Raw genomic sequence first — 21,783 nt, forward strand, 5'->3', positions numbered from 1 at the left:
TCCAGGGGCTGTTGCTGGCCTCGATGATGCCTTCCCGCAGCAGCCACTGGACCTCAGACCCGATGAAGGTCCTGTCCTGGGCGCTGTACCGTCTGCTCCTAGTGGCGACGGGTTTGCAATCCGGGGTGAGGTTTGCAAACAGGGAAGGTGGGTCGACCTTAAGGGTCGTGAGGTCGCAAACAGTAAGGGGTGGTAGGGGCCCACCAAATTTAAGGGTTAGGCTCTGGAGGTTGCACTGGAAGTCCAGGCCGAGTAACAAGGCAGTGCAGAGGTTGGGGAGGACGTAGAGCCAGAAGTCGCTGAACTCTGTGCCCTGGATGGCGAGAGGGGCGATGCAGTACCCCCGGATCGCCACAGAGTGGGATCCGGAGGCCAGAGAGATTCTCTGGTTGATGGGATGTACCGCGAGGGAGCAACGCCTTACCGTATCGGGGTGGATGAAGCTCTCAGTGCTCCCAGAGTCCAGAAGGCAGGAGATCTCGTGCCCGTCGATCTTCACTTTTGCCGACGCAGTCGCGAGATTGTGCGGTTGAGACTGGTCGATCGTGACGGAGGCGAGTTGCAGGAGATGAGCGGCCCGATGAGGTGCCCGACGGGCAGGGGTCCTGAGGCAGGACCCTCGGGCCGCACGTGTCCTGGGATAGGCAAGATGGCGGCGCCCATTGGTTCTGAGGCACGCAAGATGGCGGCGCCCACGGGCCGCATGTGGGGGGTGCAGGGACAATAGCGGCGATTGAGTGGGCCTCGCACAGTGCAGCGAAATGTCCTTTCTTGCCACAGGCCTTGCAGAGCGCACTCCGCGCCGGGCAGCGCTGCCGGGGTGTTTTGTCTGTCCCTAGAAGTAGCACTTGGGTCCCCCGGGGTTGGTTGGCTGCCGTGCGGCGCAGGCGTGGGGTTGGCTGGGGGCGGTCGCTGATGGGATCCACGATGGGGTGGCCGCTGGCAGGGTCCACGATGCACGGGAGGGGTGGGCCGTGCGGTCGGGGGCATAAGCCTGTACATTGCGTGAGACAACTGTGAGCAAGAGCGCTAGTTTCTTGGTCGCCGCGAGGTCAAGCATAGCCCCTTCTAAGAGGCACTGGCGGATGTAGTTTGACCCTATGCCCGTAATGAACGCGTCTGTCATTAGCAGGTTCAAATGTTCAGAGGCCGGAACGGTCTGGCAATCAGTCTCTCACCAGGGCGAGCAGGGCACGCCAGAAATGTTCCACAGACTCACCGGGAAGTTGGTGCCATGTGGACAGGAGGTGCCTGGCGTAGATCTTGTTGGTCTGCTGAGCGTAGTTCTCCTTCAGTAGCGCCATGGCCTCTGCGTAGGTCGGCGCGTCCCAGACGAGGGGAAAGACGTTGGAGCTCAGCCGCATGTACAGAATCTGGAGCTTCTGTGCCATTCGCAGACCCGATATTTGCTTCACAGCAAGCTAGTCAATGTGCATTTTGGCGTTGTCTGCTTGAGGATGCAGCTGCAGGTGATCCGGCTTGATGAGGAGGTCCATCTCTGAAAAATCTCTGTATAATAAATTGATGCGCTATCAATTAGGACGAGACGAGAGTAGGATGCAATCGAGGCTTTATTACACAGAGATGTGTGGCCTCCTACAGCAGCTGGTGAAATGGCTGCTATTCGGAGAGCACACACATTTATACTCCGCCTACTGGGCAGAGCCAGCAGGCAGGGATCTACCCCTGTACCTGTAGTATAGGGGTCTTACCGTAATACCAGTATATACAATATAATACAACAGTGGTGACTACCGCAATCCCCCATTAGTTTCTCGAGCATACCTGCTATATATGCCTCTGCATCAGCTCCTTCAGAGCCCTCCGGGAGACCAACGATTCTCAAGTTCTGCAGCAGGACCTATTCTCTAGATCCTCCACCTTCCCCAGGAGCCTTTCCTGGTCTCTCAGCATCCCCACCTCCACCTCCATTGCTGTTTGGTGTTCCTTGTGCTCGGTCAGCGTCTTCTCCGCTTTCTGGATCGCCTGATGTTAAGCATCCAATCTCTGTTCCAGCCGAGCAATCGATTCCCTAATCGGGTTTAAGCATTCCTGTTTCTGCTTGGCGAAGCACTCTTGGATAAACTTCATCAACTGCTCCATCGACCGCTGGGTCGCTGAGCCAGGACTCCGCTCCACCGCCATGTTTTTTCCCGCTGCAGCTTCAACCCAGGCCTTCTCTGTTCACCTATTTCTTCCTTTGTGAGCACTCCTGGTCCGCCTCTCCATGCACTGGTGTAGGACTCCTCCTCACGGTCGCGTCCACTATCGATTTTTCAAGTAAAATCCGAGAATAAACGGGGAAAAGGTCCAAAGGTCCATCCTGAGCGGGAGCCACCAAATGTGCGATCTACGCCTTCATGGCCGCCACCGGAAGTCTAATAAGATAATTTTAACTAAGCTCAAACACGGCGTTCATCTCCAGAGAGATAGAATTGAAGATCACAAAAGTTATACTCACTTTATTCTGAATCTTGGCTGGACCACGCAGAATACTGTGCACAGTTCTGGTCGCAGTATTATGAAAGGGTTTGATGGGGTGGATCTTGAGAAGATGTTTCCACTTGTGGGGGAAACCAGGACTAGTGGCCATGAGATAGACACCAATCCAACAAGCAATCGCAGAAAACAATCCTTATACAAATCGTGCTTGGAAAGTGAGGCAAATACCACAGCTGCATTCAAGGGGAAGCTCGATAAACCCACAAGGGAGAAAGGAATAGAAGGTTATGCTGTTGTAGTTTGATGAAGAAGGTTGAATGGAGGCTCCTGCGAAGCATAAAGACTGGCACAGACCAGCTGGGCTGATTGGTCTGTCTCTGTGCTGTGTATTCCATGTAATTTCACCCACGGGAATTCTGCAGAAACACATGGCACCAGGTGATTTACTAGTATAAAGGAGCTGCTGGTGGGTGAAGCTGTGCCACCTTCCAAGCACTGGCCAAGGAGAAGGCTTGAGACTCCTGGGCACGCATGTGAAAATATGGATGTTCAAGGAACATTCCAACTACCTGCGGGTTCTCAGATCAGTGCACGGTGGCACAGTGGTTAGCACTGCTGCCTCACAGCACCAGGGACACGGTTTCGATTCTGACCTTGGGTGACTGTCAGTGTGGAGTTTGCACGTTCTCCCCATGTTGGCGTGGGTTTCCTCCGGGTGCTCCGGTTCCCTCCCACAGTTCATTGATAACGCAGGTTAGATGGGTTGGCCGTGCTAAATTGCCGCTTAGTCTCCAAAAGGTTAGGTGGGGTTACGGCAATAGGAGCGGGGTCATGGGCCTAGATAGGGGGCTGTTTCGGAGGGAGGGTGCAGACTCAGTTGGCCAAATGGCTTCCTTCTGCACTGTAGGGATTCTATGCTGGATTCTATGATTCCTGGATGTACAACATATGACTCTTCAGTCTAGTGTTCCCATTTACAGCAAAACCTTGGAAGTTTGATGCAGGCACCAACAGAGCATGTGACTATTTCTTTGTAATCTTCAATAATCCCTAACTGAGAAACAGCTGGGAGCCATTGCATCCTTCGATTCTCTAGAAAGACGGACCTCATCTTCCCCATAGAATGCACTGACAACACTGAACATATAAGAATATTAGCGAGATGACTTCTCTAGAACTGAGACCATTAGCGTTGTCCCCTTCATGCAAGACAGGGCCTTGGTGAGGCCACAGCTAGAATATTGTGTGCAGCTTTGATCTCCTTTTCTGAGGAAGGATGTTCTTGCTCTCGAGGGAGTGCAGCGAAGGTTTACCAGGCTGATTCCAGGGATGGTGGGACTGTCATATGAGAAGAGATTGATTAGGTTGTTTTTGATTGGGGTTCAGATGAATGAGGGGGGCTCTCATAGAGACTTATAAAATTCTAACAGGACTAGACAGGGTGGATGCAGGGAGGATGTTCCCGATGGTGGGTTTGTCCAGAACCAGGGGTCACAGTCTGAGGATTCAGGGTAAACCAGAGATGAGGAGACATTTCTTAACCCAATGAATGGTGAGCTTGTGGAATTCATTACCACAGGAAGTAGTTGAGGCTAAGATATTGAATACATTCAAGAGGCGGCTGGATATGGCACTTGAGGCGAATGGGACCAAGGGTATGGGGAGAAAGCAGGATTAGGCTATTGAGTTGGACGATCAGCCGTGATCGTGACAAATGGCGGAGCGGCCTCAACAGGCTAAATGGCCTCCTCCTGCTCCTATCTGCTATGTAAGACCTCTTCTATTAGCATCTGACTATTGGATACAGATCCTCTGTAGCATACAAACATAGCAGCAGGAGGAGGCCATTCAATTCCTCGGGCCTGATCTGCCATTTAATAAGATCATAGCTAATCTGATAATAACCTCCGATATCCTATCACCCCCTCGTTTACCAAGAATCGATCCACGTCGGCCTTAAAAATTTTCAAAGACTGCTTCCACCATGTTTTCAGGAAGAATCCCCAAGACTCATGATCCTCTGAGTGAAATGTTGTGCCTCATCTTTGCCTTAAAGGGATGACCCCTTAATTTTAAACAGTGACCCCCTAGTTGAAGACTCTCCCACAAGAGGAAACATCCTCTCCATATCTACCTGTCAAAACCCCTCTGGATCTTGTACGTTTCAATCAAGTCGCCTCTTCGTCTTCTAATCCCAATGGATACAATCCTAGCCTGTCTAACCTTTCCTCGTGAGATAGCCCCCCCACACACCCCCCCCCCCCCCCCCCCCCCCCCCCCCCCCGCCCCCACCCCGCCAACGCCAGGTATTACAGTGGCAAAGCTTATCTGAACTGCTTTCTTCCTTAAATAAGGAGACGGATGCTGTGCACAGTACTCCAGAAGTGGTCTCATTAGTGCATTGTGCATCTGAAGAATAACTTCCCTACTTCCCTTATTTCCAAACATTCCCCATCTATGGACAGATGCAGTTTCCTACATTGTATCAGTTAGCGGAAGGCAAAATGTGTCAGTGAGTTGCTTTTCTCCTCTGCCTGCCTCAGATCTGTTGGCCGATCAGCAGGGGCAATGTAGAATGCCTGGGTGGGTATGTCGAGCAACTTACGATGGCGCACTTTGGTTCTCGCACCTTACCTGCAAATTTATTAAACAAGTTCTCTCAAATTTTACTTTGATAGAAGAGAAACAAAACTAACCCGCTACACAAATATGAGATCAATTATTTTTAAAACTGGGTTGATTAAAAGGTGGTCACATTTTGAATGATGTTTATGAACCATTTAAGCCTCTTTTACACTCCATGGCATCGCGGACTCTTTAATTGATTACTCTCTTACAATCTTTCCTGGATAGCTATAGGGCCATAATTATCTGGCAAAATAACAGCAAGGTGACTGACACTTGCTGTTTTTTGTAGATACATGGTTCAGAAACTTCAGGTAAGGAGCAGATACACAGTTAACTGTTAATATCCAAAAGTTCCCGATCGTGGGCCAGGCCACCATGGGGGCACCCCCCGGGGTCAGATCGCCCTGCGCCCCCCCCCCCCAGGACCCCGGAGCCTGCCTGCGCCACCAATCCCGCCGGTCAGGTAGGTGGTTTAATCCACGCCAGCGGAAGAGCCTCTCAGCGGCGGGACTTCGGCCCATCGCGGGCCAGAGAATTGCAACGGGGGGCCCGCCGACCGGCGCAATTCCCTGGCGGGTCGGAGAATCCCGCCCCTGTTTTATCAACCATTAAAATGCAATGAATATCATGGAGTTTCTGTATTTATGTGATAGATATGAACTGATCCTGTCACAAAAAGTTACATCTCATCATTTCAAGCATAATTACTCGTTTAATACATCATTGCTAATTACTGGCAATCAACCTTTCCAGCATAGAAAATTAATTTATGACAAGTATGGAATTTCATTCCTTCAAATAGTGATTGTTGTTGGAGATTTTAAAAATGTTATTTTTAAAATATAATTCTTTCCCTTGCTATTTCTTTGCTCTCTCAATCCAATCTCTCTTTTCCTCTATTTATTTCTCTTACTGTATTTTTTTCTGGGCTTCTTTGACAGCACCTTCCAAACCTAGGAGGACAAGGGCAGCACATGCATGGGAACACCACCATCTGCGAGTTCCCCTCCAAGCTATCCTGACTTGGAACACTTTCACGGTTCTGTCACTGTTGCTGGGTCAAAATCTTGGAAATCCCTTCCGAACAACGCAGTGCTGTAGATTGTCCAACGGAACATTGAGAGCAGCGGTTCAAGAAGGCAGCTCACCACCCCCTTCCCAAGGACATTTAGGGATGGGCAATAAGTGAAGGTCTAGCCAGTGATAATTTTTTTAAATAATATTTTATTGAATGTTTCAGATTTAACAAGCCCAAACTAAGCTACAACACGACAACTGTGAAAATTATTCAAACATAGTACAATTGTTGCGTTAAGACAAGAAATCAAAGATATGGAAAAACACACAACAAAAGCTACATCCAAACCACCCCCCCCACCCCCCACAGCTGATGGTAATTAACTCTTTGAAGTGAGAGATTAACAGCTGCCACCTCGGGTAAAACTCCGCTACCAATCCCCTGATGGTGTACTTGATCTTTTCCAGGTATAAAAAGTCCGTAGGGGCAGCACGGTAGCATTGTGGATAGCACAATCGCTTCACAGCTCCAGGATCCCAGGTTCGATTCCGGCTTGGGTCACTGTCTGTGTGGAGTCTGCACATCAAAGAAACAAAGAGAAGAAACAAAGAGAATTACAGCACAGGAACAGGCCCTTCGGCCCTCTCAGCCTGCGCCGATCCAGATCCTTTATCTAAACCTGTCTCCTATTTTCCAAGGTCTACTTCTCGTGTGTGTGTGGGTTTCCACCGGGTGCTCCGGTTTCCTCCCACAGTCCAAAGATGTGCAGGTTAGGTGAATTGGCCATGATAAATTGCCCTTAGTGTCCAAAACTGCCCTTAGTGTTGGGTGGGGTTACTGGGTTATGGGGATAGGGTGGAGGTGTTAACCTTGGGTAGGGTGCTCTTTCCAGGAGCTGGTGCAGACTCGATGGGCCGAAAGGCCTCCTTCTGCACTGTAAATTCTATGTAAGGTCATGTAAGGCTTAGGCGGAGTGGACGTCCTCCATCCCAGCAGAACCCACCTTTGGTCTATCAGTGGGGCAAAAACGAGCCAATCCATCCCCACCCTGGTCAGCAGCCCCAGCGAGTCCGACAAGCGGAAAATGGCCACCAATGGACAAGGCTCCAGATCAATGTTAAGAACCGCTAACATGGTGCTAAAGAAGGAGGCCCAAAAGTTCAGCATCTTTGGGCAGGGCCAGAACATGTGGGTATAGTTGGCGGGTGCACGAGAACACCGCTCACACCTGTCCTCTACTTCATTAAAGAACCCGCTCATCCTACCTTTGGCGAGATGAGCTCTACGAACCACTTTGAGTTGGATGAGGCTGAGCCGCACGCGGGATGAGGTGGAATTTACCCGGCGACGGGCCTCATTCCTCACATCCTCATCTAAGATGGGTCCCAACCCCTCCTCCCATTTCGCCTTCATCCAATCAAACAATGTAGATTTCAATGAGATGGTCCGCTCATAGATGTTTGAGATCCCCCCCACCTCCACCCCCACAGTCCTTGCCAACCATAAGATTTCCTCCAACAAGAAAGGCAGTGGCACTAAGGGGCATGGAAGTCAAACCCCGCGGACCAAGTCCAACAATTGAAAATATCGAATAGGTGTGTCCCTGATAGTTGGAATTTCGCTGAGGACTCCTCTCAACTAGCGAACGGTCCATCTATAGACAGGTCGCTAAAGCACTCTAGCCCCTTCCCTTCCCAGGCCTTAAAAGCCAAATCACTAACTTGTTCACCCATCAGAGAACGATTTAGAGAGAAAAATAGGAAGGCATTGGAACAGAAATAGAAACCTTGGCAGAATGTTAATTTTGATGATTTGAACTCTGCCCGCAATGGAAGGTTACTCCATCTCTGCAAAGTCAAGTCTCACCTTATCTGACAAACTTCTAAAGGTTAACCTATAAAGCCCATGCAAACCAAATGTCACTTGGATGCCCAGATACCGGAAGCTATCTCTGGCCCGACGGAAGGGTAGGTCTAGCCAGTGATGCCCGCATCTCAGGAACAGATCAGAAATCAATTTAAAATTTGGTTTAATATTAAATTCACCACTTTTGATGCTCCTTCTCAATCCTTCCACTGTTTATTTTACAGCCCTTCATTCTGATTGGTTAAGGAGGTACACAGTTGGTTGCCCGATTCACTCAGAATCCAGGGGCCCTGTTCCCCACATTACAACGTTATGAGCTCACGCTTTTAGCTATTTAAGGGGCAAAACCTTTTATTTCAATTTATTCACGGGATGTGGGTGCTGCTGGCTAGGCCAGGAATAATTGCCCATCCCTAATTGCCCTTGAACTGTTGCAGTCCATGTGGTGTAGGTACACCCACAGTGCTGTTAGGGAGAGAGTTCCTGGATTTTGACCCAGTAACAGTGAAGGAATGGCGATATATTCCCAAGACAGAATGGTGAGTATTTTGGAAGGGAGCCTCCAGGTGGTGCTGTTCCCATGTATCTACTGCCCTTGACGTCTAGATGGTGTCGATCACTGGTTTGGAAGGTGCTCTCTCAGGAGCCTTGGTGAGTCCCTGCAGTGAATCTTTTACTGTGCATTAGTGGTGGAGGGAGTGAATGTTTTTGGAATCAATCAGGCTGCTTTGTCCTGGATAGTGGCAAGCTTCTTGAGAGTTGTTGGAGCTGCACTCATCCAGGCAAGAGGAGAGTATTCCATTACACTGTGTGACTTGTACCTTGTAGATTATGGACAGGTTTTGGGGAGTCAGAAGGTGCGTTATTCACCTCAAGATTCCTAGTCTTTGGCCTACTCTTGTAGCCACAGTATTTATAAGGCTAGTCCAGTTCAGTTTCTTGTCACTAGTAACGCCCAGATAGTGAGGGATTCAATGATTGTAATACTATTGAAATGGGGCATTAGTTAGATTATCTCTTGTTGAAGATGGTCATTGTCTGGCACTTGCGTGGTATGAATGCTATTTGCCACCTGTCAGCCAAGCCCTTATATTGTCCAGCTCTTGTTGCATTTGGACATGAACTGCTTCAGTATTGGTCGAGTTACGAATGGAGCTGAACATTGTGAAATCATCAGCAAACATCCCCTTTCTGACCTTACGATAGAAGAATGGCCATTGATGAAGCAGTTGAAAATGATTGGGCCAAGACCTGAGGAACTGCTGCAGTGAGGTCCTGGAACTGAGATGACTGATCTCCAACACCCACAAGCATCTTCCTTTGTGCCAGGTATGACTCCAACCGGTGGAGAGTTTTCACCCGCATCCCATTGACTCCAGTTTTGCTCGGAGTCCTTGATGCCATACTCATTCAAATGCTGCCTTGATGTCAACGGCAGTCACTCATCTCATCTTTTGGGGTCAGCTCTTTTGCCCATGTTTGAACCAAGGCTGTAATGAGGTCAGGAGCTGGCAGAACCCAAACTGAGCCTCCGTGAGCAGGTTCTTGAGTGGCTTGCTGGGCCATTTAAGAGTAGCTACATTGGGGAGGAGTCACATGTAGGCCAGACCAGTTAAGATTGTCAAATCTCCTTCCCAAAAGGGTATTAGGGAACCAGTTTTTAACAACAATCAACAATGGTCAGCATTAGATTTGTAATTTCAGATTTTCTTTTTTTTTTAATTGAATTCAAATTCCACCATCTGCCATGATGGGATTCAAATCCAGTTCCCCAGAGTATTGCCTGGATTACTAGTCAAGCAATACCACTACGCCACTGCCTTCCTTTTTGAGCTGAAGGCACAGGTCAAACTCAGGGCAGACACTGTTAGATGTTAGACGTATTCGATGCTGTGGTATGAAGAGGCAAAAGCTCTGCTCCTTTTTCATCAAACCACTTTTATTTGTTCCAACTGACTGCACAGAACTCTGCACATCACCTGATCCAGAGGCCACCTGAAGCCCCTTTACATATCAGTGTCAATCATTGAACACTCAACATAAATGAGATAATCACTGAACACTTAACCTAAATGAGACAACTAATTGCAATGTCTCTTAACCCATTGCTTAACATTGGATGCGCTGCAACAGCAGAATCTAGCTCATGCTCAATTGAATCAGCATAGATAGGTATCTCATATCCACAACCAACACTGAGCAAAGAGAACGTCCGAGCAGCTGAGGATATGATTGCTGTGTGGTAACAAAGGATATCAGTATTAGTGCTTGATATAAACTTAATTGCAAACCTTTGAATTAATTCAGATTACACCTGACTGCAGTTTGGAACTGGACCTATCTTCTATGTACAGAAATGGGAGTAAGTCAGAAACTGATTTGACAAAAAATGGTGAGTGTTTCAGTTCTGCTGAAGCAAATATCGTTCAGTTTTTGCATCTTGCAATTTAAGAATAATGCAGTAAATGTAATTCTATTCCCACAGAAGAGTCAACACAGGCCAGAAACAAGGTAATTTGTTTTGTTGATTTACCCAATGTCCAATAAATTTGGTTAAGCGAGCTGAGAGCTGAGGATTTTTCCACGGTAATGAATCGTGACTGTTTTTAGGTTTCATCTCCGCCTGTCTTATTTCTGGAAAAATTATGTTCAGATGTTAATATTTATGGGGGCGGATTTTACATTTACTCGATGTAAAGGATTTCCTGGGTGCAGCACAAAAGGAAAATCGAGGGGGGGGGGAAGTGGGGTGCAGAATCAAATATCAATTGAGGGAGACCACCTAATAATTCATCATTAATTCCAATAGGACTGTGATCCTCCGCATTCCTGCATGAACTTTGTCCAGGCAATCTTTTATTCGAAGCACAATAAGAGTCAACTCTGCCCACATTCTCAAATTATTTCTGCCCCTTTTCTCCTGAAGGTGTTGATTCCTTACTGTGATAGAGTTTGTAAGTGTCTTTAGTGTTTATTTATTTTGTTCCCATTTCTTTTATTTTGGTCCGTGGACCCATAACCGGGATGTGCTTTTCAGCAGAAGTCTCAAACTTGAAATAGCCTGCTTGCCAGGACACTGTGTTCCCAGGCTTTGTATTTTGAAAGAAGCCAGACTCTTTGGCACTGAGTGGATCTCAGGACACAGCTTGGAAGGGAGTCAGTGATGTACCATCAATTGGACTCGAGTCGTGAAGAAGTTCCATATATCAGGCTTTAATCAACTAGTTGTGTGCCCGGCAGTCGACTTACAGAGAAAGGCCGACTGCCGGGTCCTACGGGCTCTTATACCCCCACCTCGTAGGCGGGACTACTTGCCTCTCGGCCAATGGGTGAGCAGCTGATTGGTTGAGGCTAGCACATGACTAGCCTCAACCAATCAGCAGAGAGGCACATGACCGACCTGAGCCAATGGGCAGCGAGTGCTCTGCACCAATGGCAGATAGGTACTGTAAACCTCCTAGTCATACCACCACAGTCCGTTTGATTGGTTAACTTGCAACTGGTGGGTTGGCCAGGGACAGTGTTCTGCTGACAGATTGGTTCCTGCATGATGCTTTCTGAGAGAACTGAGCAGAAGTGTTTGTTTTTATTCGTTCATGGGATGTGGGCATCGCAGGCTGTGCCAGCATTTACTGCTCATCTCTAATTGCCCCTGAGGGAGCAGTTTAGAGTCAACCGCATTGACTCCGGTCTGGAGTCACATGTAGGCCTCACCATACAGCTTTCCTTTCCTAAAGGACATTAGTGAATCAGACAGGTTTTAACGACAATCAACAATGGCTTCATGGTCATCATTCGACTTTTAACTCCTGAATTTTATTCAATTCAAATTTCGTCATCTGCAGTGACAGGATTTGAACCTGGGTCTCCAGAGCATTACTCTGGATCTCTGGTTGACCCATCTAGTGATGATACCACTACGCCACCGCCTCCCCTCGACTTTGGAAGTGAAAGGAACTCTCTCTCTCTCTTTCCCGCTTGCTGGAGTGAATGAACTGCTCTATTGCTCTGAAAGCAACGAGTCTCTGGCAAACCCTTTGCTGTGAACCTGGAATGATGCTGAGTCTGCGGAGAAAGTAGACAACCTTGCCCGAGAAAACATCTCAAGCCTAGAAGGAAGAAGTACCAAAACAAAAGCCTGAACTTCAGAAAGACGTTGACTGGAAGTTATCCCAGTGGGTCAGAGATCCTGATCCGTTTATTTTTATTAATATTTTCCTTCCCTTTCCCCCCTCTGTGTTGTTTGTCTGTGTGTGTGTTGGAAGGAGGGTTGGGAATGTCTGTGTGTAGAGAGTAAGACAAGTTGGAAGGAGGATTGGGAAAGGGATAGATAGTCAGTTACATTTTCTGTCTGTTTAATTATAATACTGTACATAATAAAAGGTTACTTGTTTTGAGGTTACAAACCGAGTGACTGTAGTTTATTGGGGCTTAACCAAGGACCTTGGATATTTTAAATAAATCTAATGTCACCCGTGTTGTGACTGTGGGTCACGTGGTTCTGGAATTGACCGCGCACCAGCCCAGGGGTTTGTGACAATTTACACAGCTATTCACCAGAACATTGCCAAATAGCAATTATTCATGTGGCAGTCTAGCTAATGAGCACTGATGGGAGCCTGTTTATTTATTTTTTTAATGTTTTTATTCTCCTTTTTCACATTTTCTTCAAAATTTACCCCCACCAATAAACAGTAAACGGTAACGGATACAATTTCAAACCCTTTTTAACAACAATGATCCCATCCTCCCACCAACCCCCACACAACAGCACGCATGACAACATAATCATCAAGTTAAAAAAACCCAGAAAAGGAATCAGGAATCGCCCATGGTCACCATTTATATATACAGACCACCCCTCCAAACCACCCCCCCCCCCCCCCCCCCCCCGCTAATATTCAAGGCCATCAATCCTCAAAAGCTTACAATGAATGACACCCACAAATTATAAACCCACCCAACCCCTCTCCCAGACTCCTCCCCTCCACTTCCTCTCGAAAACACCTCACCCAGTATCGTCCCCTTCCCCCACTTTTTCACCCCGGTTAGGCTCATCGAAACCTGTTCTACCAGGCTCTGACGGCCACAGCCCCTCCCCCCCACCTCATTCCCGTTCACTGGCCGGCTTAAACCAGCCAGTGTGGAGGCCCCTGCCCAGGCCTCACTCCCCTCCAATCCCCCCCACCCCGGCCTGGTCCCAGGAAAACAAAGAAATCCCCTTTAACACACAACCCCAATGTAAACACACAAACCCCAAAGAACCATCATTGCAAAGGAAAGTCCCAACTCTTAACTTGCCCAAATAGACAGTGTTGACTCATTTAGTACATACAACAACATGCAGTGAAAAGATAAAGCTACATACAGTTACATACTCTCCTACCAACCCCCTACCCTCAGTACCAGTCCAGTCCTCAGTCCCATTTCTCAATTCTGCCACAGCTCTTCTGCCTTCACAAAGACTTCCGCCGCTTCCACCGTCTCAAAATAAGTCTTTGGATTTGTAGGTCACCCTCAGCTTAGCTGGATATACTATGCCACACCGCACCTTGCTGTTATACGGTGCCATCTTCACTTGTCCAAAGGCCTCCCGCCTCCTTGCCAACTCTACCATAAAGTCCTGGTATATGCGTATACCAACTCCAGCCCACTGCACGTCCCGCTTCTGCTTTGCCTAGCACAGGACCTTCTCCTTCACGCTGTACCTATGGAAACACCCAGTTACTACCCTTGGCGGCTCACTCACTTTGGTACAGGCCTCAATGACCGATGAGCCCGATCCAGCTGGTATCGAGAGGGCTCCTCCCCAAATAGCTCTGCCAACATCATGGCAAAATACTCCGTCGGCCTCGGGCCTTCCACCCCTTTGGGCAGACCCACCATCCTCAGATTCTGCCGCTTGGATCTGTTTTCCAGATCTTCTATTTTGGCTCACAGACCCTTGTTGGTCTCTATCACCCTCCGCAGCTCCTTCCCCATCGAGGTGAGTTGATCACTGTGTTGCAATATTGCCGCTTCCGCTTCCTTCAGCGTCGCACCTTGCTCCCGCACCTCGGCCGCTGCACTCAATACCGCCACCCTCACCGGGGCAATCGCCTCCTCCACCAGCACTTTCAATACCGCCCCCATCTCCTTCCTCATCACTTCCATGTGCTTTGTGAACTGTTGTTCAAGTTCCACAGCCATCGCCTCGTTCATCCTTTCTGCTGTGAGCGATGCAGCCTCCCCCGGCGCCCCCGCCTCCTCATTCCTTTCAGTTCCTCAGCCGACCTGTCCACCCACCGGTGGACCTTCATTAACCCCCTTTATCACGGCCATTTTTGTTTGAGGTTTGGACATCTCTCTTCTCTATGCCTTACTACCCGTGTTTCATCAAAAGTTGCTCCTCGGACGGGGCATCAAGGCTCCGAAAAATCAGTTCTCGGGCAGGAGCCTTCCAACGTGCGGCTTCCTCCCACCCACCACCACCGGAAGTCCGACACGAGCCTGCTTTGAAGAGCATCTCAGTTCAGCCAGATTCTTTTCTCGTTTAATCTCTAACAAGTACATTGGTCTCACTGAATTGCTGAAACCGTGTATAATTTTTCTTTCCTAACATGAGGGCACTGATGATAATTATAGTCGTGTCCTAGGCCCAGGCATCTTCAGCCACTTCATTAATTACCATTCCACCACAAGGTCAGAGGTGGGATGCTCGCTGCTGATTGCACAGCGTTAAATACCATTCGCTACTCCTCTGATACTAGCACAGTCCTTGCCTGCATGCAGCAAGAGCTGGACAACATTCAGGCTCGGGTTGATAAGTGGCAAGTAACACTTGTGCCACTTAAGTGCCAGGCTAAGGCCATTTCCAGCAAGAGTGACGAACCAGCTCCTCTTGACATTCAATGGCACTACCATCGCTGAATTCCCCATCAACACTGTGGGGATGACAGGAACTGAACTGGATCCGACCAATAAATACTGTGGCTATATCAGCAGATCATAGGCTGGGAATTCTGTGGTCAGTAACTCATCTGCTACCTCCCTGTAAACCCTCACGAGACCCACGGGGACGACCTGATTGATCTCCTGGTGGTGATCGTGGAATATGAGCTCCCCGGCTAACGGCCGGAGGCCCATCAGTTGGGGCCCGTAGAAATCACCTCATAAAAGCCAGCGTAGATTGGAGCCGGTATGTTTGGTAGTCCCGGTTGGGACCTTTGTGTTGTATGCCTCGTTGCGGCTTTTGTTGGCAGAAAATAAATCGCTGAAAACTGCGGCTTTGATTCTGGACGTCCTGCCCATACCTGATTTCCCCAGCACGAGATCGAGGTCGGCAAAATTTTTTAAATGACGTTTTTTGGAAGGCGAGAGACCATTGACACAGGCATAGAAGATTGGGCCCAGTATACCAAACGGATGTGGTATTTCTTCCAGATGAATGGTATTGGTGGAGTTTATGACGTTCCTTCCGATTGCTTGACACTCTCAGTACTCCTGTTGTGCACATAACCATGGGTTCCTGACCAGAGTAATGAGCCTCTCTCAATAACCATCAGGTTAGCCTCCTTGGTCAACATTTATTTGGTATCTCCCTCCAGAACCATAAGGCCAGGATAACCCCTCTCACCCGATAGTCAGCTGTTAGCTTTGCGGGTTGTTTTTGGAATATGGGAATCACAGAAGATTGCCACAGAATGAAGGAGTCATGGTTTCCACCTGTCCAGCAGGCACTCCTGTGGTTCAAATCAGCTCAGCATTGAGAAAGTCTCATTATATTTATGAAGATTGCAGAGTTCTCATGAGGAACATGCAATCTACAGATTAGATGTACAAGCCGTGCAATTAATGGCCCATTGAACCATGGAGAAGCCTGCAAGGCAAGCAAAGCCTTGAGGCTCCCCCTGCTTCTCCAGGGCAATCTCCCTCTCTTGGTATTGAGAGCTTTAGTACCCTCTGTGATGCAGCAGTGAACTGCAAACTGGGAGGCGCTGCCGATATCTTGCAAACTGAAAGGAACCCATCGTATGGAGGTTTAGAGCAGCAGTTACCCTGACCACCAGACAGTGCTGTCCTTGCCCTGCTTTGAGACTGCAGTCATGGCTCCGAGATGAAGTTAAATTGCCTCCTGGACTGCTCCTCACCGCATATTAATTCAGCGTTGCTCATTGATCCATGTCATTATGTTGCTGCTCTCCATGTTACCGGTGTTTAGTGGGCCTGTACACACTAGGCCCTGTACCATGGGGGTGCGCGCGCACACCTTGGATGTGATTTTCAGATCGTCAGTGTTTGCATAACATCAAAAAAAAGACACTCAGCCCAGTTTAACCCGCTCATATCTGGAGAAAAGGCATTGGTAGCAGATTTGGGGGCTGTGGTAAACAGGTCCCAGGAAAAATAGAAGAGCGACATTGGGAGTGGCTGTTTCCAGTTTTTGTTTCTCATGGTTGGGGGGGGGGATAAAGGGGAAACATTTAATGGTATGTGTGGATGTTCTTTGTAACAATATTTGGTTTGAGTTTGGAATAAAATACATTTCAAAAAATAGAAGGTTACACAAACTATGGTAACATTGATGGATAATTATTATCTATTCACTGGCAGGATGAAGGTTGGCTTGTAAATGTACATTTTGTGCAGTGCAACTTAATCAATGCGAATGATGCAACATTTCTTATGCAGTTAATGAGTCACTTAACAAGTGTTAATGTTCCAAGGTTACGCATTTGTGAATTACATGGTTTTTATATGAAAATTGCAAACTTGCTGTTGTAAAATGAATCAAAGGCAAGTTTCCTCAGCCTCTTGTCAATGCATAATGCACTCCCACTGTTCCCCACTCATTGCTTAAGGTATTGATTAAGATTTTAACAATTAATTTATCCCCCAACATGGAATATGAAGCTTATTTTATAGAAAAGCTATTTTATGCATTTCAACTACAGCAGGACATCCAAGTAAAGGATGAGTGAATGATGGTTGTTTCAGTTGACTGGTCAGGTGTGTTAGGGAGCAGCACGGTGGCGCAGCGGGTTAGCCCTGCAGCCTCACGGCGCCAAGGTCCCAGGTTCGATCCCGGCTCCGGGTCACTGTCCGTGTGGAATTTGCACATTCTCCCCGTGTCTGCATGGGTTTTGCCCCCACAACCCAAAGATGCGCAGGATAGGTGGATTGGCAACACTAAATTGCCCCTTAATTGGGGGAAAAACTAATTGGGTACTTTAAATGTATTTAAAAAAATAATATTTTCTAAACTTTCTTCATCTAATTTGTAACTGAACAGCACTTTTTTATCACTGACTTGAGGTCCCAGTTAGCACTTTGGCATGTGTGGGGTGGGTTGCTGGGTGGGGCAGGGCATGCTTCCATTAATACTTGTGAACTTTGCAAACAATTTTCATAGTAATGTCTAAAGGTTGCTATGAAGCCTTTATCAAACCAGTAAAGGAGGTTGGAGATTTGCCACTCATCTCTCTGGCTGCAGGCACAGGGACGATACTGCGGAGAATGATCAGAGTAGGTCGCCCAGCATCCAGTGATAGTAGGAAGGGACGTGCTCAGGTTGCAGAGAAACATTACATATTGATTAATGAATGATCTTGCCATCTCAGTGCAGTAGTGAGACTGGGGTCAGAAATGTGCGGTGAAGAGGTTTGCTTTGGCCGTCACTTAAACGAGATGCAATGCATAGTCTATCCAACAGTGACAATTTAAACAACTGGGAGCAGGCTGATGGGAGAATGTTTGTTAGTTTAGCCCAGCTGTACTCATTTTGCTGACAGTGAGTGCGGCCCTCATGCTGTCTGTGTGAAGTGCTAGTGATTGACGTTTTTAATGCTTTCTGTCATACGCCAGTGATATTAGTGCCTGTGATCATGGTGCATGTCCTTATCATTAGTGCATCATCTGTCACATCCAGCTCCTCACTTTTGTTGACTTCCTCTAAATGATTCTCAGGGGAAGAATCATCTGAGCGATCTGGACAGAGTGTTTCAGTGTTTAATGTTGAGGTTCAGGGCGTTCTGCAGCTCCTTGCCCTACTAATGGCACTGCAATTATCTCTGCAATGCCTATGGCTTTACCCTCAGATACTGCTGACCTGCGGGCATATCTTGACGGAGGTGACTGGTTGATCCAGAATTGGCCTCATACATTCCTACTTCAGTGATGGGCTTGATGAGCCAGCATCAAAGTGAGCGAAGCTTTCTCAATCTAATCCCTCATAGGTTGAAGCCAAACCCGATGATGTTATGTAGATTAAAGTTGAAGGATCTTCTCCCACCAGTCTGAGCGGACAGGAGAGATATTTCAGCTGGGTACAGGACCTCTGCAACTGGACAGATATCTCTGGAGTTACTATAGTGGCCTTCAGTGACTAAAAGATATTCTGCACCATTGCAAAGATTCATTTAATAGACTTCACCACAAATACCTTAGAGCTTCAGACTCCAGTAGACATGGCTGAAAATCTTATTTTATAAACGCTCCAAAACCCTTGGGTCAGTAATCCAGTAAAATGAGAAATTAGCTGTCTATTCTACGGCTTCCTGATCATAGTTTGCCAGCTCCATTTGTGCTCAATGACTAACATGATAAATACTCCTCAAACACATTTTACAATTCCCCAGGTAGTTGTCTCTGTATTGACACATGTGAAAGTTGGAATGAGTGACAGAGCCCTGTGATGTGAACTACTTGTAGAAGAGGTGAAAGTGGGCACGGTAGCACAGCGGTTAGCATAGTTGCTTCACAGCTCCAGGGTCCCAGGTTCGATTCCCGGCTGGGTCTGTCTGTGCGGAGTCTGCACGTTCTCCCCGTGTCTGCGTGGGTTTCCTCCGGGTGCTCCGGTTTCCTTCCACAGTCCAAAGAGGTGCAGGTTAGGTGGATTGGCCATGATAAATTGCGCCTTAGTGTCCAAAAAGTTTGGCTGGGGTTACAGGGTTACGGGGATAGGGTGGAGGTGTGGGCTTAGGTAGGGTGGTCTTTCCAAGGGCCGGTTCTGACTCGATGGACCGAATGGCCTCTTTCTGCACAGTAAATTCTATAAGAGGAAGAATGTTACTGATAAGATATCTCTTCGAACAGTGCTTATATGGCAGTAATATATCGCATGAAGTGCTGGAGCATAACTACAATGGCAGTGCAGGGAGTGAGATAAGGGAGCAGTCACAGAGTGATACAGATTCCAGGGTAAAGTGAAGAAATCCTGACCAACTGACCACAGAATTTGGAATCAGTTGACATGAGTGATTCTAGGCTTCTGGAACAGGGAATAAAGTATCACAGCTTTCTGCTGACCAGCATTGATGCAGAATAGCTGACCCTGGTATTGCTGACAGGGTCAGTGCCTTTGGCTATCAATAGGTAGGAGCCCTGCGCTGCCACTATTTTGTGAGATTTCTGAGGTCCTAGGAGGACTTCTGTTCCTCCCATTTAAATCTAAATGACGTTTGCAGGTTAGCAGTTGCACACTTTGACGTACTGACATCCAGAATCGGTGATGCTATTTGAACTTTTCCTTAAAAACAAGTTCTGATCTGAGATTTTAAGGCCTTGCAGCCAGTGGAAACCGTGTAGTAATGCCCCCAAATCAGTGGGAAATGACTTACTGCCTGTTCATACTGTCATAACGTTGCTCTTCCTGAGTCAGGCAATATGTTCTAAGACGTATATAGGATGCTATTTGTCATTTGAGGGGAACACTGATGGAGCATCTGCTGCACATCCACTGTCCAGTGTCAGACCCAGTGAAAGGAACGCGAAGGTAAGTTGGACTGAACCTTTGGGGGCCAGGAGGGGGAAAAGGAGGAGAAATTTGCACCGTCTCCCGGTCCAACCCCAAAATTAGACTTGGACATCCCATGACGCTTATTTTCCTCCTGCAAATGAGGCTAGGCCTTCCAATGCACCAACACCATTGGGAAACTGGACCTGATAAGTCAGTACATCCAATCAAATCCTCAACTGCTTGTGCCAACAATCACCTTTCTCTGTGTCGCATTTATCTCCAAAGTTCCTTACACTCATCCACATGAATATCCTTCGGCCTTTCCTTACCCCACCAATTGAATAGCGGAGGACTCAAATGCTCTTTTGACTTGCCATTATCATTTTTGCTTTCTGTTGCAAAGCCAATTGCAATTCGGTGATTTAGTTTTATTGTGTCAGTAACATTTTCTTGTTTGATTCTTGACAGGGGTCGTATAAAATGCTAATCCAGCAACTGGAAGAATTGAGCATGATGAGGCATGACAGGAAGTTCAGAAAGGTGTGAGTCTCACAATTGTTGTTTTGCAGCGTTTAGATCTCCCCTAACTCTGCCACGTAACATGGAAGCAATATAATTATTAAAGTACCTTCACCATGCCTGCAATATGAAACTGCCTTTCTCCAAATACATAGGGTGGGATTCTCCGTTTTGCCGGCGCCCGGGGTTTTCCCGACGGCGTGGGACTGTCCCACAATGAAAACCCCATTGACCGGCCGGGGTAACGGAGAATCCCGCTGGCGGGTGGGGGCAGAAATATGGCGCGGCGGGGCGGAGAATCCAGCCCATATTTAAGTGAATAGTTGAAGCTCTATTGTGAATTAGAGGCTTAAATTAAGACTTGATAAACCTAAACCAAATTTAATGTCGAGATTTATGAATTGTTAACTGGAGGTAGACATTTCCTGGCACAATCTCCTCAGTGGAGTCCTGCTTGCCCCCCCCCCCCCCCCCCCCCCCAAACCTCCCACCGGCACAGTGAAAAACAGAGGGGAATTTCTACAAAGTACTGAAAAACTCACTGACCCTCAGGAATCAGGGGTGAGACCTGTCCAGTAGTAATCCAGAGGCTCAGGCTAATGCTCTGGCAACATGGGTTCAAATCCCACCATGGATTTGAATTCATTATTTTAAAAATCTGGAATTGAAAGCTAGTCTCAGTCATGGTAATCATGAAACAAAAGAGAAGCTTTGAGCTTTGACAAAGAGTCATCGGACTCGAAATGTTAGCTCGTTTCTCTCTCTACAGATGCTGCCAGACTTGCTGCGATTTTCCAGCATTTTCTCTTTCGTTTCAGATTGCAGCATCCGCGGTAATTTGCTTTTATCTTCTGGTAATCGTGAACCTATTGGATTGTAGTGGAACCAGCTCCCCCCCCCCCCCCCCCCCCCCCTCCGAACAATCTTCCGGCCATCCCCTGCCTACTTTCCCACTTGACCTGACAACCTCTCCCAAACGGCGGTCTTCAACTCACCTGCCACCCTTACCAACTGCCACTCTTACCACTTTCCTGCCTATGGGCAACACGGTGGCACAGTGATTAGGACTGCTGCCTCACAGCTCCAAGGTCCCAGGTTCAACTCCGGCATCGGGTGACTGTGTAGAGTTTGCACTTTCTCCCCGTGTCGGCGTGGGTTTCCTCCGGGTGCTCCGGTTTCTTCCCACCGTCCAAAGATCTGCAGGTTAGGTGGATTGGCCATGCCAAATTGCCCGTTAGTGTCCAAAAGGTTAGGTGTTACTGGGTTACGAGGAAAGGGTGGAGGCATGGGCTTGGGAAGATGTCTTTCCAAGGGCCGGTGCAGACTCGATGGGCTGAATGGCCTCTTCCTGAACTGTAAATTCTATGATTCTCCCCATTACCACTGATCCCCTTATTCATCAAGAACCTATCTATCTCTTTCTTAAAGACACTCAGTGAATTGGCCACCACAGCCTTCTGTGGCAAAGAGTTCCACAGATTCACCACCCTCCAGCTGAAGAAATTCCTCCTCATTTCTGTTTTAAAGGATTGTCCCTTTAGTCTGACATTGTGCCCTCTGGTTCATGTTTTTCCTAGTAGTGAAAATATCCTCT

General features: G+C 47.8%; 1 protein-coding gene across 2 annotated transcripts in view; it reads left to right on the forward strand.

Moving 5' to 3' along the window:
• The window catches only part of LOC119965801, a 49,917-nt gene that overhangs the window by 21,110 nt on the left and 7,024 nt on the right, over positions 1-21,783 (forward strand). For both annotated transcript variants that reach the window (XM_038796642.1, XM_038796643.1), the window contains exons 3-5: positions 10,262-10,346; positions 10,440-10,465; positions 20,139-20,210. In XM_038796642.1, coding sequence (XP_038652570.1) covers positions 10,262-10,346; positions 10,440-10,465; positions 20,139-20,210 — 183 coding nt within the window. The remainder of the gene's footprint in view (positions 1-10,261; positions 10,347-10,439; positions 10,466-20,138; positions 20,211-21,783) is intronic.

This window comes from Scyliorhinus canicula, chromosome 5 (assembly GCF_902713615.1).
Source record: "Scyliorhinus canicula chromosome 5, sScyCan1.1, whole genome shotgun sequence".
Lineage (NCBI taxonomy): Eukaryota > Metazoa > Chordata > Chondrichthyes > Carcharhiniformes > Scyliorhinidae > Scyliorhinus > Scyliorhinus canicula.